At 49.7% G+C, this 16,885-nt stretch overlaps 1 protein-coding gene across 3 annotated transcripts in view; it reads left to right on the forward strand.

Annotated features, from left to right (window-relative positions):
- Nucleotides 1-16,885, forward strand: part of TMEM44 (transmembrane protein 44) — a 35,841-nt gene that overhangs the window by 7,473 nt on the left and 11,483 nt on the right. For 2 of the 3 annotated variants that reach the window (XM_049628382.1, XM_049628381.1), the window contains exons 6-9: nucleotides 3,826-3,996; nucleotides 5,908-6,036; nucleotides 7,879-7,983; nucleotides 12,710-12,868. In XM_049628382.1, the coding sequence (XP_049484339.1) occupies nucleotides 3,826-3,996; nucleotides 5,908-6,036; nucleotides 7,879-7,983; nucleotides 12,710-12,868 (564 nt within the window). Of the gene's footprint in view, nucleotides 1-3,825; nucleotides 3,997-5,907; nucleotides 6,037-7,878; nucleotides 7,984-12,709; nucleotides 12,869-15,210; nucleotides 15,507-16,885 lie in introns of those variants that run through there. The other variant, XM_049628380.1, reaches the window with a different exon arrangement.

Below are 16,885 nucleotides of genomic sequence, written 5' to 3' on the forward strand. Positions count from 1 at the left end.
TATGAGTGAGGGTGAAAACTTTACACTGCCTGGTGGACGGGGCCAGAGACGCTTCCTGTTGGCTCCGAAGGGAAGGCGAGATTGGAGGAGGCAGAGGTGAGGGAGGGAAAGCGGAGAGCATGCGGGGAAAAGCCACTGAGGCAGGAAGAGCAAGATATCGTGGGTGTACAGAACTGCTCTGCTGTGCCGGGAGGGCCTCCCTGACAGGAATAATGGCCAGGCCTAACACCGGAAACGTGATGGGCCATCACTAGGTCTAAAGAAACCGCTTGCCCCAGAGCATCATTTAACAGCAGTTCCAGGATTTGGGGGGTATGGGGGGCAGGTGCTTAGTTGATCATTGATAGGAAGCTGATGCCTGTGCTGTCATGGCCAGAAACCTCACGGGTGACGGGGCCTCCCAGCAAAGGCGCTGCCTCCGGATCAAGGGAGGGGAGAGTGGGGAGCCCCTGGGACGGTGGGGCTCGAAGCTGCGTCACGCGAAGACCTTCAGAGGGGCTGGTACAGTGCCTGGCTGTATTAGTTTCCTGGGGCTGCCATTAGAAAGTATCACAGACTTTGAATAGCAGAAACGTATTGTCTCAAAGTACTAGAGGCCAGAAGTCCAGTATCAAGGTGTCCGCAGGGCCATGCTCCCTCTGAAGGCGCTAGGGAAGGATCTCTTCCAGGCCTCTTTCTAAATTTCTGGAAGTTCCTTGGCTGATGGCCGCGTAACTGCACAACTCCAGTGTTCGCATGGCATTCTTTCTCCCTGTATGTGTCCTCACGTGGCCTTCCCTCTGGTCGTGTCTGTGCCCAGGCTTCCCTTTCATAAGGACACGGTCATATTGGATGAGGGTGCACTCTAATGACCTCATCTTTAACGTGATCATCTACAGGGATCCTATTTCCAAAGAAGGCCACATTCACAGGTTCTGGAGGTTGGGACTTCAACATCTTTTGAGAGAGGGGAACGCGGTTCAACCCCTGACACCACCCACCTAACATAGCCCCAGGCCAGCCCCACCACTGACCTTCACTCCGCTACATTTTATTCACGGCCTTGGTCACAACCTGAAATTAGCTCCTTCAGTTATTTACCAAGTTGATCCCAGGTAGGACATCAGCGCCACGAGAGCAGTGGTCTTGTCTATTTTACACTGTATTCCAGGTGCTGGGAGCCTGCTCATGGTAGGTGCCAGCACACTCTCAAATGAGTTACCTAAGGGGTACCTGGATGGGTGGCTCAGTCGTTTGGGTGACCAACTCTTGATTTTGGCTCAGGTCATGAGCTCATGGTTTGTGAGATGGATCCCTGAGTCGGAGTCTGGGCCGTGCGTGGGATTCTCCCTCTCTCTCTCTCTCTCTCTCTCTCTCTCTCTGCCCCTCCTCCACTTGTGTGCGCATGCATGTGTGTTCCCTCTTTTTCAAAAGAAATAAATGAACATTTAAATAATAATAATGATGATAGCGAGTGACATCATCTGGTCTGGAAAAAAAGAAGCTTATGGATGCAGGAACCAGAAAAGCCGTTTGGGGGCAGAAAGAGCAGCTTTGTTCTCTGTGGTCTTGGGAAATAGAAGCAAAACCAAGAGTGGAGAGAGGTTATGGGGGGTCCACATCCACTTATGGGTTTGATGCTTTGCATGGCTTCTGGCATATTGAGAGCAATTAGTATTGTTATTCTTGCCTTAGGAGCTAGTGGACTCCCCATCACTAAAGGCATTCAAGCCTGATGGCCCCTTGGCAGGAAGATAGAGTTAGATTGTATTAAGGATTAAGTTGGGCAATCTCTGAGGCACTGCCAGCCTTGAGTATCTCTGGTTCCATAAAGAAGAACCCAGAGCTAGGGTCCCCTTATTAGGGAGAAACTCAGCAGGGTTTGGGGTGTTCTAGGCAGCCTAGCCAGCATGGCCTTGAACCCTAGATCCCCCAGAAGCTGCTTCTAATTTATCCCTGCTGGGGGTGCTGAGGAGCAGAATGGCTGGGTGGCTTTGGTGGAAGAAGTTTCCATTCTTTCAGGAGTGCTTGAACAGAGCAAAGGGCATGACCCACCCGCTGACCAGTATGGGGTTGTGCTGGCAGCACTGGGACCCGTCGCTGCTGCAGGAGCTGACACACGTCCTGCTTCGAGCACCCCGCAATGGTTTCGCCAGGTAGCCACCCTGAGTTCTGTGTGACCAGCCAGACGAAGCCCACATGTGCTGGACAAAGACCTGCTGTATCTCCAGTCGGCAAGCCAGTCCCAGTCTTCAGCAGCTGCTAAGCACCTACAGCGTGTCCAGCGTGTAGGCAGACAGAACCCAACAGGCCCCAGGACTGACCAGGAAGAGAGATGGAGTTTTGAAGTCAGTGAGCTCTGTGCGCGGGTTGGCACATGAATGACGGCAGAGAGCCCACGCAGAACAGCAGCAAGTGTGAGTCAAGAGGCAGAAGGCAGTTCTCAGCCCTGACCCTGCAAGTCACTGGCCATCAGTGTCCTCTGTAAATGGGGGTCAGTAGCCTGGGGGACCCCTGAGGGTTTCTCACCACAACAGTGCTGTCTGGGACAGAGCCACTTCCTGGGCTGAGTCAGGTGGAAGGGGACAGGGCTGCTTCCCGGGCTGTGTCAGGTGGGAAGGGCCTCTGGGGCCAGCAAGTCAGGGGCCACCCTCCCCAGCCTGGCTGCTGTCTCTGTTAACCAGTCTTCAGGGCAAGGCTAAAAACAAAATAACCAAAACCAGGAAACCCTGGGAACCAAACCTGAAGAAATGCAAAGGAAAGTGTAACACTCCCAAGGAATCTTTTTGAGAGTTAAAATAAAAATGGGGAAAATCAGCCAAACCTTGCTTTTTCCTCTGAAAGCTTTTCAATCCCTAGCCAATACCTGTATGTCTCTAAATACAGTTATTTAATGAGTAAAATAAATTACATATAATTTATACTTCTATAGGTTTAAATATACTATATTATTATATATAATTGAAAATATACAGTATTTGTGTATATACATATAAATGTATATATAAGGTGACTTCATACCTGTAAAAGGTATTTAACATATAAATATTGACTATGTTTCTTTTTTTTTTTTTTTAACCAATATTGCCATCACTCTTTCTCCAAAAATATTCCCTTGGCTTCAAAACTTCCAGAATGTCACCTCTAATTTTCCTGACTTTCTCCAGCTGGCCAGGTTGAGGATTGGCGGTCCCAGGAAGAGAAGTCAATCCTTAGCTATTCATACTTCATGAAAAGTCCCTCCCATTATCCCAGGTGACACTCGTGAGCCACTACCCAGTGCCAGGGGTTAGGGGTGCCAAGATGGGCAGGACCCCAGCCCTGCTCTCAGGAGCCCTCTGTCTGTTGAGATGTGTCATGTGTAATGGAGCCTAGAATGGGAGTTATTCACCCCTGTTAGGGTGGAGGTGTATGGAAGACTTCTTTTTTTTTTTTTTTAAGTTTATTTATTTATTTCGAGAGAGAGAGAGAGAGCGAGCACAAGTGGGGGAAGGGCAGAGCCCAACGTGGGGCTCGAACTCACCAACTTTGAGATCACAACCTGAGCCGAAACCAAGAGTTGGACACTTAGCCGACTATGCCACCTAAGTGTGGGGGGGCGGGGGGTGGGTTTGTTAGAGTTGAGTTTACGCCAGGTTTTGAGGCATGAATAGGAGTTCACCAGGTAAAGGAAGCAGCTTGAGCAAAAGCTGGAAACCTAATAGAAGCAGCACCTTTGGGGACTGGCCATGGGCAGAAGGCTTGCGCTCCAACTTGCCAAGGGCAGGACCAAAGGCCTAGATCTTAGAATCCTGCTCTGAGGGGGCTGGAGGACAGCAGTGTTCTTGCACTCCTCTCTCTGTCCAGTGCCAGGGTAAGGCATTTCCCTCCATCCACCTGTGGACCCGGCTCCTGTCGGCCCTGGCGGGCCTCCTCTATGCCTCGGCCATTGTGGCCCATGACCGGCGGCCTGAGTACCTGCTTCGGGCCACACCCTGGTTCCTGACCTCCCTCGGCCGTGCTGCACTGGACCTCTCTGTATCCACGCTGGGCCTAGGGGGCTTGACTGCTGGTGTCTCATCTCCCCCTATCCCTGCGGTACCCTCCTTCCCTATGGCTAGATGGCACTCTCTCCCAGGGGGGCCAGGGAGGAGGTTTGAAGCCTGGGGCAGACAGATGCAATGGCAATCATTTGCAATTTTGTATTTTGTTCCCTTTATATATATACTATATGGAGCAATTATCTCTTGGCTGGAGCTCTGAGAAGCCGCAAGGGGGGGTGTGCAGGCCCCAGGAGCAGACCCAGGTTCCAGTCTCAGTGCTGCTCCTCACGTGGGCCGGTCCCCACCCTCCTGTGAACCCGTTTTCCTCATCTTTGCCCTGTCTTTCTCACAAGGCTAGGAAGGGGCTTTGCAAGCTGACCTGCCACGCAGGGGTGATCATCCCATTCTGTTGTCTTTGGCACTGGAACCTTGGGTTGAGGAAGCAGAGATCAAAGCTGACAAGGGCCGCCCTTTGTCAATGACTGCTTTCTGGTTCCCCAGGGGTTGTCGCCTGATGTGATGACACCCCAGTGACCTTGACGTGAGAACCTCAAGGGCAAGCTAAGCTCAGACATTGGGCAGATAGAGAGGTGGACAGCGGGTAATTTGTGTATGAAGCACCTGTGGATTTATCATAAATAGTTTAGAAATCGCTAGAAACTGTGATTTTCTCCTGTGCTGTAGTAGTTTTCTGGGGCTGCCCTATTAAGTTACCCAACGTTGGTGGCTTGTCACAACAGAAATGTGTTCTCACGGTTCCAGAGGCTACAAGGCTGAAGTCCAGGCAGGGCCACACTCTCCCGGAGGCCCTGGGAGAGAATCTTCCCTTGTTTGTTCCAGCGTCTGATGGCTCCTGGTGCTCCTGGGCTTGGGGCAGTGTAATTTCATTTTTTACCTCAGTCTTCACATGTTCTTCTTCCCTTCACGTAGCTCTGTGGGTCCACCCTAATCCACTGTGACCTCATCTTAATTATATCAGCAAACACCCCCCCTTTTTTTTAAAAGATTTTATTTTATTTTAAGGGGGAGATGCCTATTTTCTTTTAAATGTTTATTTTTGAGGGCAAGTGACAGCAAGTGTCAGAGAGATGGGGACAGAGGATCTGAAGCAGACTCTGCGCTGATGGCCCAAAGCAGGGCTTGAACTCATGAGCTGTGAGATCATGACCTGAGCTGAAGTCGGACGCTCAACTGACTGAGCCACTGGGGTGCCCTTTAAAAGATTTTATTTTTAAGTAATCTCTACACCCAGCGTGGGGCTCAAACTCACAATCCTAAGAGTTGCATGCTTTTCTGAGCCAGCCAGTTGCCCCAAGACCCTATTTTTTTTTGAAAGTTTATTTATTTATTTTGAGAGAGAGAGAGACAGAATGAGTGGGGGAGGGGCAGAGAGAGGGAGAGAGAGAGGATCCCAAGCAGGCCCTGTGCTGCCAGAACTCACAAAACTGAGACCGTGACCTTAGCTGAAACCAAGAGTCAGACGCTTAACTGACTGAGCCACCCAGGTGCCCCTCCCCCGGACCCTATTTTTAAATGAAGTCACTTTCGGAGTTTCCAGATGGATATGAATTTGGGCAGGGGAGGAACACTATTCAACCCACTCCATGTTCTGTCCCTTCAAGGGACAAGCCAAGCCCTTCAAGGAAGGTGTTTTTCAAAATGCTTTTGATTAACAAATATTTACTGAGTGCTTGTTGGGGGGCAAGGTGTTGCTGGCTGCTGAGTCCTTGTGGGGGAAATGTGGAGAAAGTCAGACCTGGCTCTGTTCTTAAATGAGCTCATGTCTGTTTTGGGGCCCACCCAGGCAGGATCATCTGGAGAGAGAGAGCCCTCGGGGTGCAGAGGCGAAGGTAGCCCTGGGTGGCTGAAATGCTGTGCTTTGTTGCACCTTAACTCTACCTCTCAGATCATTTTCCTTTCCTGGGTGATGAAGAGCAAGATGAGACGGGCCTTGGGGTTTGCCCCTGAAGCCAGAGGGAGTCCCGACACCCAGGCCCTTTTGACCTGCACAGACAAAGAGGAAGAAAGCCAGGAGGCAAGGTCTCGCCGGTTGGAAAACTGCTGGGCCCACCGGGGTCTGCGCAGAATGCTGGGCGTTTCTCGAGCTAGGACAGTTGGTCACTTTAAAAAACTACTACTATTTTTTATGAAAAAAAAAAAAAAAACCCAAAACGCTACTGTTTATGCCCAGTGCTAAGGATGCCCTGAATAAATAGGATCTTCCACTTTCCCAACTACAACATATTTTTAAATGGGTTTTTGAGATCATTTAATAAACTTTAATGTATTTTGAGCAATGTAGACGAGATAGTTAAATGTCCGCTTAAGCTAGTTAGTAACTTCCTCATATATATAAGTTCACATACTACATAAATTAATAGGTTAATTTAGAAATAATATGATTTTACCCTATTTCATAAAAACACATATTCCTAGTTGCACATGCGTCTCTGACGTATACATCGTCACCATCACTAACACAGCCCTTTTTTTTCAGTTGATCTTGCCAAAAAGCTGATCTTTAAAGGTGCTGTTTACAGTAACATCCCCCATATACATCGTACCAGAAAATGTGTTTGTCTCCTTACCGATTTTAACAGGTGACCTAAGTAGGCAGAACTTACTCTAACTCTCAGTTTGTCTTTGTCAAAAGTCCTTGGTTCCAAAAAGCTGAGAAATTGCTTCATAATACAAGAGTGCTTATAAGGACTTGAACATAAGGCAGCTCCCTCTTTTCTAAGATAATTTCTTGAGGAAAAAGTCTCACCTGTTACCTAGGCTCCTCACTGTCCTTGTTTTTCTTCCAGAGAAGGTGAGTGAGTGAACTGGGTCCATCCCTTCGAATATTCTAGGTTTAACAATGTAATCTGACTGAGTTAACGAAACAGAAGATAGTGGTGGGCGCGGCCAAGGTAAAGGGGTTTATGTAAGAGCTTGGACCAAAGCTCCACATTCCCGTGGAGGCTCTAATGGGAGGTTATTTTCATTCCATTCTAGAAACTTGACGAAATTCTATCCCCAAAGGGAGCTAAAGTATTTAAAGAGAGAGAGCCCTGTGTGGCTTGGCATTCTGAAGGGATGACACAGAGCCTTTGCAATGGCTTCCACGGTTCTTTACGAGCGATGGTTTTCAATGTGAGGTCCCCACACCAGCATCGCCTGGGAACTTGCAGGAAATGCAATTCTAGGGCTCCATCGGCTCTACCCAATCTTAAACTGAGGGTGTTTTATTTATTTTTTTAAATTTAATTTTATTTACTTAGAGAGAGAAAGAGCAAGGGAGGGGAGAGAGAGGGGGAAGGAGAGAATCCCAAGCAGGCTCAGCTCAGATCCTGACAAGGGGCTCAGTCCTAAGACTGAGATCATGACCTGAGCCGAAATCGAGAGTCGGACACTCAACCGACTGAGCCATCCAGGCGCCCCAGACTGAGGGTGTTTTAATAAGTGCACTGGGTGCTTCTGATGCACACTAATGTTTGAGAACCATTGCTTTACAAAAGCATTTAGCACCTACTGCAGTGGTTCCCAAACTTGGCCCAAACTTTAGAATCATCTGCAGGGGAGTGAGGGGCTTTGAAACTCTCCAGGTCACGTCCATACCAATTAATCAGAACGTCTGCTGGGAGAGCTAAACATCAGTTGTTTTGTTTTCTAAGATGCCCAGGTGACTCCACTGTGCAGCAAAGTTTGGGAACCCCTGACCTACTGTGACATCAAAGACAGAGATAAGATACAGCTTATAGGAAGCAGAAAGGGAGATGGGCCATGAAAAAACAGAAATAATATTTTAGAGATGCTTTTGAAGGAACGGGATCTTGTTTTTAGAAAAAGTCTCCTGACTGAGAATTCTTTTTACCTCCCCGTCTCCACTTGAAAGAATTCAGACTGGGTGCCTCTCACCACATTACCACCCTGCAAATCACTCAGGACAATGGCAGCCATCAGTCGCTACATGGAGCTGACCATCGAGCCTGTGCAGCAGGTAAGCGGCCGGAGTCCAGAGGGGTGGGAAGTGGCCATGGAAGGCTTCCCGGAGGAGGTGATACTTTAGCTGCAGGATGGGCAGGATGAGACAAGAAGGCATGTAAAAGGAGGCAGGAGGTCTCCAAGGCCTCAGTGGGGGACAGATGAAAGGGTGGAGAGGAGGCAAGCGAGAGATCCTCGCCACCTGACTGTCATCCTGAGGGACAGGAGTCCAGGAGGCATCAGGACTAGAGACTCAGGGTCAGATGTGCCTGTTAGAGGTGTCTCTCAGGCAAGGTTGGGGGGCAGACCAGGGGAGAGGAGGTAGAAACAAGGCAGTCAGTGAGGGGCGCCGATAAGTCTAGGTGAGAGGTGGTGTGGCCTGAAGCAGGGGCAAGGCTGGGGCAGGTGGAGAGGCAGAGACCAAGTGGGGGGTTGGCGGGCAGAGTGCTGAGGGCGTGAGGGTGTAGGGTGAGAGAGGCTGAGGGCTCCCGATGACTCCCGGGGTTCCGGCCTGCACACAGGGCTTCCCAGGAGCGAGAACGTTAGAGAAGTGAGGGAAAGAGCTGACAGGAAGTCCGCCCCGTCGTCCCACACCCACTGCGACTTCTCGTGGAGGTTTCCAGTGGCCTCAGGGTCACTAAATCCTGGGTTAGCTCTGTCTTTGTTGAGATTCAACACGCTCGGCCACCGGCTGCTTCTGGCTTATGGGGCGCTCGCGCTCCCAGCTCCCCATGCTTTCCTCCCCTCAGTGTTCAGTCTGGGCACCCGTCCCCACGTGGATTCTCACACTTGCGGTGTCCAAACAGAACGTGGGATTTCCGTGCCCCCTTCCTCCCCCATGCTCTCATCCTAGGAAATGAATTCCTCTCCCCCCCCTCAGTGCATGCCTATGCCCGTCCTGTCCATGTGTGAGTCTCCTATTTATTTGGTGTAAAATAGATCCCACAGCCTCCTACCTCGTTTCCGTCTCCACTGTTAATCTTGTCCCACCCCCGCCACCTGCACCCTGCAGCCAGGAGGGGTGATTCCTTGTGTTCCTCCTTGGCTTGAAACCCTCTGGCTTCCCATTTCATACAGAAGAAACTCTAAAGTTACACAGACTTGCAAGGCCCCACGAGCCGAGCATTCCCTCTCTCTCTGACTGTGTCCTCGTCTCTTCTCTCTTCGTTCACTCCTCCTAGCTGCCTGGGATTTCCCTCCGTTCCTGTGCCTCCAGTGCTCTTCCTCCCCATTTTTTTTATACGGCTGCCTCCTTCCTTTCCTTCAACCTAAATGTCACCTTCTCCAAAAGCCACCCCCGACTGCACACTCAAAAGTAGCCCGCACCCCTCTGTCCTATTTCTCTATGTTAAATGTGCCTTTTTAAATGCTCTGCAAAGTACTTCTCGCTGTCTTTTACTTTTGTTTGTTGTCTGTCTCCTGCTGGGGTAGAAACTTTGCCTCTGTCTTGTTTGCCGAGACCCTGGTGCCTTGGGCCACAGGCCCTCAGTAAAGGATGTTTGGAGCGTAGCATGAAGTTCAGTGGTAGCAGCCGCCGCTCAGCTGCCCGTGGGACCTACGGGTGCTCAGAGAGTTTGGGCCTGAGAGATAGGTTTCAGTCTTTGCTGTGGTTCCTTGGAAAGTGGGTACAAGTAACGCTATGTGACATAAGTGTGTTCAGGGAGATTCAGAGCCTGCTTTCACAGGCCCACAGGTTTGAGAGCCCATTTCGGCCATGAAACCCTTCTTAGATGGGAAGTCTGGGGAAGGCACAGGGAACCCCGGCAGCATCTGGCCAGTGTTTTGCACTAGAAATTTTTAAATCCTCAAACCTCAGAAACACAATAGTGCAAAACTTGCATTCACTCTAACACAATACCTGAAGCTTGAGTGGATTCTTCCTGCAGAACAGACTCCATTAAAGAAGAGTGTGTCTCTCTTTCTCATTCTCTTCCACTGAGGCCTCTGGCACGTTTTTTTTTGAGCAAATACTCGCACTTGGCCTCTTCCTTCCGTGTCCACCAGAGGGCGAGTGGTGTCCCCGAGACAGCTCCCAGCAGGGAGTCGGCAGCCTGGCCATCCAGGGCTAGGGGCACCCCTTCTACAGTAGCCTGTTTATTGAGGGTTATTTGCCAGTCTCTGAGAAAATAATAACAGGCAACACTTCTGTGATGTTTATTGTGCTGGGCATAGTGCTTAGAGTACTGGTCTACATGAGGTATACTCACGTAAACCTCACCGCCAACCCCTGAGGTATTAACCTCATTTTACAGATAAGGAAAATGAGGCACAGAGACATTAAGCAAGTTGCCCAAGGTCACACAGCTTGTCAGTGGCAGAACCAGGATTCAGAGTCTATGCCCTTGACCACTATGCAACACTGCCTCTTACTTGGCATAATGTCTGACACCAAGGAAGCACTTGATAAATGGTTGGGTCTTTAAAAATTATTATTAATGCAAATTCTCATTAAGTATTATTATTTATATTGTTTTATTGTCTAATAATTAATCATTGTATTAGGATTTTAAATTGAGGCACAGAGAGGGTTAAGTAACTTGCCCAAGATCTCATAGTTAGAGAAGCACAGAAATGGGTTTCAGATAAAGCCCGTCTGATTCATAAAGAGAGCATGTTCAGGATGCCTGGGTGGCTCAGCTGGTAAAGCATCCGACTTCAGTTCAGGTCACAATCTTGTGGTTTGTGAGTTCGAGCCCCGCGTCAGGCTTTGCTGCCAGCTCAGAGCCTGGAGCCTGCTTTGGCTTCTGTGTCTCCCTCTCTCCCTGCCCCTCCCCTGCTCATGCTCTCTCTCTCTCTCTCTCGAAAATAAAATAAACATTAAACAAATTTTTTAATAATAAAAAAAAGAGAACATGTTCTCTGTGCTCATTTCATGCCTGCTCAGTTGGCAAAATTTTCCTTTTTTTTCCATGAGAATGTTCCAGTGGGCAAGGTTGTGGTGAAATAGGTCCCCTGTTGGCAAGTGCATTGATGTATGTCCCATCTGCACAGCCACCTGGAAGTGGACAACAAGAACCACAGGGGCACTTATTGTCTGCTCAGCAGGCCCCCCTAGGCACTGGGCACTGTCCTAAGGAAGGGTCTTCTAGAAGATGCAGCTGGGTTCAGCTGAGCTGAGGGGCTAAGGACCTTGGGGTCCTGGGGATCAATGGCTTGGAGCATCTGAAAACTCCATTTTCCCTCTTGATTCAGACCTGGTCGGGCCCTGAGGAATTTATAGAATCTATCGTTGATGTTGCCTGGGAGGCCCGTGCCCCCCGCCCCCTAGCCTGTCTAGCCAACTCTCATGTGAAACTGTGTACTTAACCCATCCAGGGCTAGAGCCCCACGTGATTTGGGGCCCAGTACGAGTAGCCATTCTCATGTGTCCAGGGCATTACATCTGAGCCCTGTGACACCCCTTCAAATGAGGCAAGGCAGGGATTACCACCCCCTTCGCTAGATACATACCTTGGCATGTGCTTCATTGCGGAAGATGTGGATCCAGAAGGCAGGCTGTTGCCCTGTGGTGTGTCAGTGGAATGACCCAAATCCTGCCCACTCTGAAACCCTAGCCAACAGAGCTTCCCGGAGCTCTGACAGCCCCAGGAGCTCTGTGGGGGAAGCTCTCTCTGAGATGGATGGATGGATGGATGGATGGACAGATGGATGGATGGATGGATGGATGGATAGACAGACAGATAGATAGGTGATAGATAGAAATCTTGTAAGGCTCTTCCTCCCTTTAACCTCCCCACCTGTTGGTGGGTATGAACCCATACAGTGCATTTTGGCAGTTGCTATCCAAATTACAAATGCACATATCCTCTGATCCAGCAATTCCACTTCTAGAAATTGGTCCTTTAAAAACCCTGAAACCTTGGGTGTATGGTATAATTTATTGCAGTCAGTGTTGTAAAAGCAAGAGATTGGAGGGCTCCTGGGTAGCTCAGTTGGTTAAGCATCCAACTTCTGCTCAGGTCATTAACTCACGGTCTGTGGGTTGGAACCCTGCGTCGGGCTCTGTGCTGACAGCTCAGAGACTGGAGCCTGCTTCGGATTCTGTGTCTCCCTCTCTCTCTGCCCCTACCCCACTTGCACTCTGTCTCTCTCGGAAAAAAAAACCAGCCAAGCAAACAAGCATGAGACTAGAAATGCCTTCAATGTCCATCAGTTTGAGGACAGGTTACGCAGATTGTGAACACTTACATGATGCCACAAAAGAAACAAAAAGAAAAACAAAAGCCTCTGCTCTAGAGCTATCTCTAGGACAAATCGTTAAGTGAGAAAAAGAAAGGTGCATAGGAGAGTGTAGATGTGCTGGCAGCCTTTGTACAACTAGGGAAGTCATATATCTGCATTTGCTAGGTTATGTATGGACTATCTGGACAGATACACAAGAAACTGAGCGCTGATTGCCCCTGGGGAGAACTGGGTGCCTGGGGGATTCAGGTGGGAGCGGACCTCACATTCTACACCCTTTTGTACCTTTTAAAAAACATAAATGTTCATTTATTTATTTTGAGGGGGGGGCGGGGAGAGAGAATCCCAAGCAGGATCTGCACTGCCAGCACAGAGCCAGATGCAGGGCTCGATCCCATGAACCAGGAGATCATGACCTGAGCCCAAATCAAGAGTCCGAGCTCATCCGACTCAGCCACCCTTTGGTACCTTCTGAACACCAGCGCATGTGAATGCTTCGACAATTCAGAAATAAAGTAGACTAAGTCTCCCTGCCTGCCCTTTGCCCACACACCCTGCAGGCAGGCTGCAGCACCACCCGGCTGCCTGGCGATGGACAGATGAACCCTGGAGACGCGAACCTGCAGGAGCCGCCCTCTTACCCTCCCGTTCAGGTCATCCGGGCCCGCGTGTCTTCCAGCAGCTCCTGCGAAGTCTCCTCCATCAACTCCGACCTTGAGGTACTCACACGCTGCTGCCCGCCAGGTGCATGGCTTGTTCTTCACTGACACTGGCCGGGGCTTCCACGGTGCTCACGCTGCTGTGCCCTAATCCGCCCACGCTGGCCTCCCGCCTGCCAAGCAGTGAAGGGGCATGCATGGGGCAGCGCCCACGCGGGGTCTGTTGAGAAGAGGTTTCCACGGTCAAATGAGTCAGGGAAGCACTGCATGTCACGGTCCCATCTTAAAGAGTCACCCGCACGTTCAGGTCTTACAGAAATAAACACACGCGTAATTAACATTTATTAGAGTCTGGGTGTTCCCCAAACCCACTTGACCGTGGAGCATCCCTTCCAGAGAGGAGCAGCAGCTACACCTGCAGTGTCCTCAGGGTCATACACAGGAGCCCCGTGGTGGACACCATGCCTGGCACTGTCATCATTTTGAGTTTTTGGATCTGTGAGCAAGACACATGTCATATTTTGGACACCAGCGACAGGTGTAACTCCCTGGTCCGAGCTCTTGGGTCACTGCCTGTCCCCCAGCTGTGGCTCCCAGCCCTGTTCTGTGAGGAAGTTTCCTGTTGTGGAAAATGAGAGCAAGGACAGGGGGCACATGATGTCAACAGGAGAGTGTCCGCTGTCTTTTGGCAGGGGTTGGGTGGGGGAAGGAGGACAGTCCTTCATCCTGGGTTTGCCTTCTACTATTTTGGAGTTCAAATGCCCTTTTATAAAATGATGATAATAGGAAGGGGGTGGTTGGTGTTGGTTTTAATGGCCTTATTTTGCAAAACAGCCACTTCGCCATCTTGGATAAGCCCCCAAACTTGTTGAACTCGTTGTGAAACCCCAAATCCAAAAGACTCAGAGCCACTGATCTGTGGGATAAAGTCCTGATTTGTTAATGTGAGGTTCTAGACCTTTCACAACTACCCCAGCCTTATGTGCCTTGCCTACCCACCCCTCCCCACTGCCCTAGCTGTCCACCTTGGCCATGGACTGTTCCCTGTACCCAGGCCTCTGGGCCTTTCTTCCTGGGGTTTTCCCTGGCCCGTGTGTCAGTTTCTCTTTCCATGTGTCAGAATCCTACTCAGATGCCACCTGCTGTGTGAAGTTACTTCCATCCCGCCAAACTCACACACACACACACACACACACACACACACAAGATTAATGGCTCTTTCCCTTGGGTGCCAGAGCACACACGACTCTCTTACACAACTTCCATTGTTCGCCGTGTCATCTGGTGAGCTGTAACGGCTTGTTCCCCGGCCAGGCTGGGCATGAGCTTTTTAGGAGTGGGGCCTGAGCCACCTTCACCTTCCTCTGCCCCTTGATTCCAGAACACAGCTAGCCATTAAGAGCTGGGTTTTGAGGGAGCAATTCTGCACCAGACTGAGGACCCTTTGGGGTCCATGTATCCCCATATCACTCGGTGTTGTTTATTTCTTGGATCCAGTCTCAGAATCTGTAGGACACCCAGCGCACGTGGCTTGGCAGCCTGGATCCAGCGGCCTTGGCAGAAATCTAAGGTTCAAGGGGAAAGAATGAGCCTGAGGGCAAAGTGTGTTCAGTGAGAAGAAAGGACAGTTAAGTCAGTGAGTCAGGGAGGGGCTGGGGAGACCCAGAGGCAGTATTTGCTCTGTGGAAACAAGGGCAGCAAAAGCTGAGGTAAGGATTAGACAGTGACCTTGAACCGTTGGGAAGTTGGTCTTGGCGGCAGGTTTATGCCCTTCTGTGATTTGTGGTCCTTGTCATTCTCCCTTCTAGTATCTCTATCTTTTTAGACATACATGTTTTTCAAACTAAATAAGTTCCAAGGGGACAGGGTCATGCTTTTAAATTAGGCAAATGGGGGACTCCTGGGTGGCTCAGTCAGATGAGCATCTTACTCTTGATCTTGGCTCAGGTCATGGTCTCATGGTTCGTGGGATTGAGCCCTATGCTGGGCTCTGTGCCAACAGCACAGAGCCTGCTTGGGATTCTCTCTCCCTCTCTCCCTGCTCCCTCCACCCCAAATAAATAAATACACATTAACAAGATAAATTAGGCAAATGGAAATGAAGGCTTTTGCCCATGCTAAAAGGAATGTATGTTTATAAAGTCACCTGCCCCAGCTCAGCCCGCAGAACAGCCCTCCAGCCCCACTCAGGGCTTTCCAGAGTGGCCTGGCCTTCTCACTTTCCGGGGCAGCCAGCACCTGTGTGCTGAGCGCCGGGTGGACTTTCTTCCAGCGTTGAAACCATTCCTATGCTTTTTAAAGGCTTTTTCTTTTTCTTTCTGCCTCTGGGATGCAAGCAAAGATTTGAGTCCAGCTTTGTGATGCGAGAGTGCTTAGTCATTTCTCCCTGCTGTGCTTCCTAGCAATGCCATAGACGTGGTGGAAGAAGCTTTGTAGAAATTTTGCAAGAAGGCTGTTTCTGTCTATGGAACAAAGTCTGTGTTGTGTGTACATGTGTGGAGGATGAGAAGAGGGCCAAACACAGACTGCTGTCTCTGAAGAAGGTCAGGTCCTTGTGTGTTCCTGCTAATTCTGTGCCTAAGTCTCTTGACAACCAAGATTGCTCGTTCCCTCTCCAAACCCTGCCTTTGCACCAGGAACGAGAACACATTCCTTTGGATGTTTGCCATTTTTAAATCCAAGTCATTCTTTTAAGGAAACAAATTATATATATATATATACACATATACATATATATATGACATAGTTATATATTATATATGTAATAGAATATACTTAAATAAAAATATTTTAAATATATATTTATTATATATACATTTATATTTGTGTACACATTTATTACATATATTTTTATAAATATATATTTATATAGGCTATAAAAGTGCTAACTTTAGAAGAAAATACATACAGATACGAAAGACGCCAGAAATAGGTACCAAAGGTCAAAATCAAGTCCAGGAGGGGGCACCTGGGTGGCTCAGTCGGTTAAGCTTCTGACTTCGGCCCAGGTCACGATCTCACGATTTGTGAGTTCAAGCCCCACGTCGGGCTCTCTGCTGACAGCTCGGAGCCTGGAGCCTGCTTCGGATTCTGTGTCTCCCTTTCTCTCTGCCCCTCCCCTGCTCATGCTCTGTCTCTCTCTCTCTCTCTCTCAAAAATAAATAAACATTAAAAAAATAATAATAAAAAAAAATCAAGTCCAGGATGTGGTTTTACACCCTCCATGCATCTGGTTCTTTCCCAGAGGGGGGCGCCACCTGCAGTGAGGCAGTGAGAAACAATACTTCCTGAAATGTGTGGTCAGTTACCTGGTTTCCCCGGGGTGAGCAGAGAGGTTCCCCGGAAGGCCCTCAAAGGGAGACAGGCTGTGGAGGAGACCCAGCCCTGACCCAGGAACCACACAGGCTCGGGGGCTTTTGACCTGCAGCCTTGGGCCTGCACCGGACCTCCTGAGTTTTAGCTTCTCCTGTGCATAGGTATCCTGAGACTTGCCCTACCTGTGTTGCAGGGTGATTGGGAAGATCAAATGGGTGCAACTGGTGCTTTGCAAGACTTCCAGAGGTGCTCCACATAGCGTCGTGGGAAGCAGGCTGGGGGTGGGCTCGGATATGCACTCTTAAGGCCGTGGAATTGGGCAGCACTCCTTCATTCCTCTGGCCCTTCTCTGAAGGTGGAGATAATGACTGCAGGGAGGGTGGTAAGGCTCCGACAAGGTTGGGATGTGAAGAGCACTGTTCCCATAGATGCTCACCCTGCAACCCCAGCTTGGGACCGGGCCGTCTTGAAGTGACCATGCCTTTAAGTGTAAGAGTGTCTTTGTGGAGGGGTCGCAAGTAGAGGCTAGCAGTGCCGAGTCACTTCCTAGAAGTAGGAAGGCTTCCATCGGGAAAACAAGAGTCAAACCTGTTAAAAGTATCATGATAGCACAGCCACTCGGGCTGCTGGGTCTGCCTCGCTGCCGCCCACGGAAAACTTCCTCTGGCCCCGAAGTCCAGGAAAGAGCCTTCCACTTCCACCGGGACCAGCGCAGGCACTCCTAACTGCCTCCTGTCTCCATTCTCCTCCTTCCATTGCTGT

The sequence above is a fragment of the Panthera uncia genome, chromosome C2 (genome assembly GCF_023721935.1).
Source record: "Panthera uncia isolate 11264 chromosome C2, Puncia_PCG_1.0, whole genome shotgun sequence".
In the NCBI taxonomy this organism is placed as follows: domain Eukaryota; kingdom Metazoa; phylum Chordata; class Mammalia; order Carnivora; family Felidae; genus Panthera; species Panthera uncia.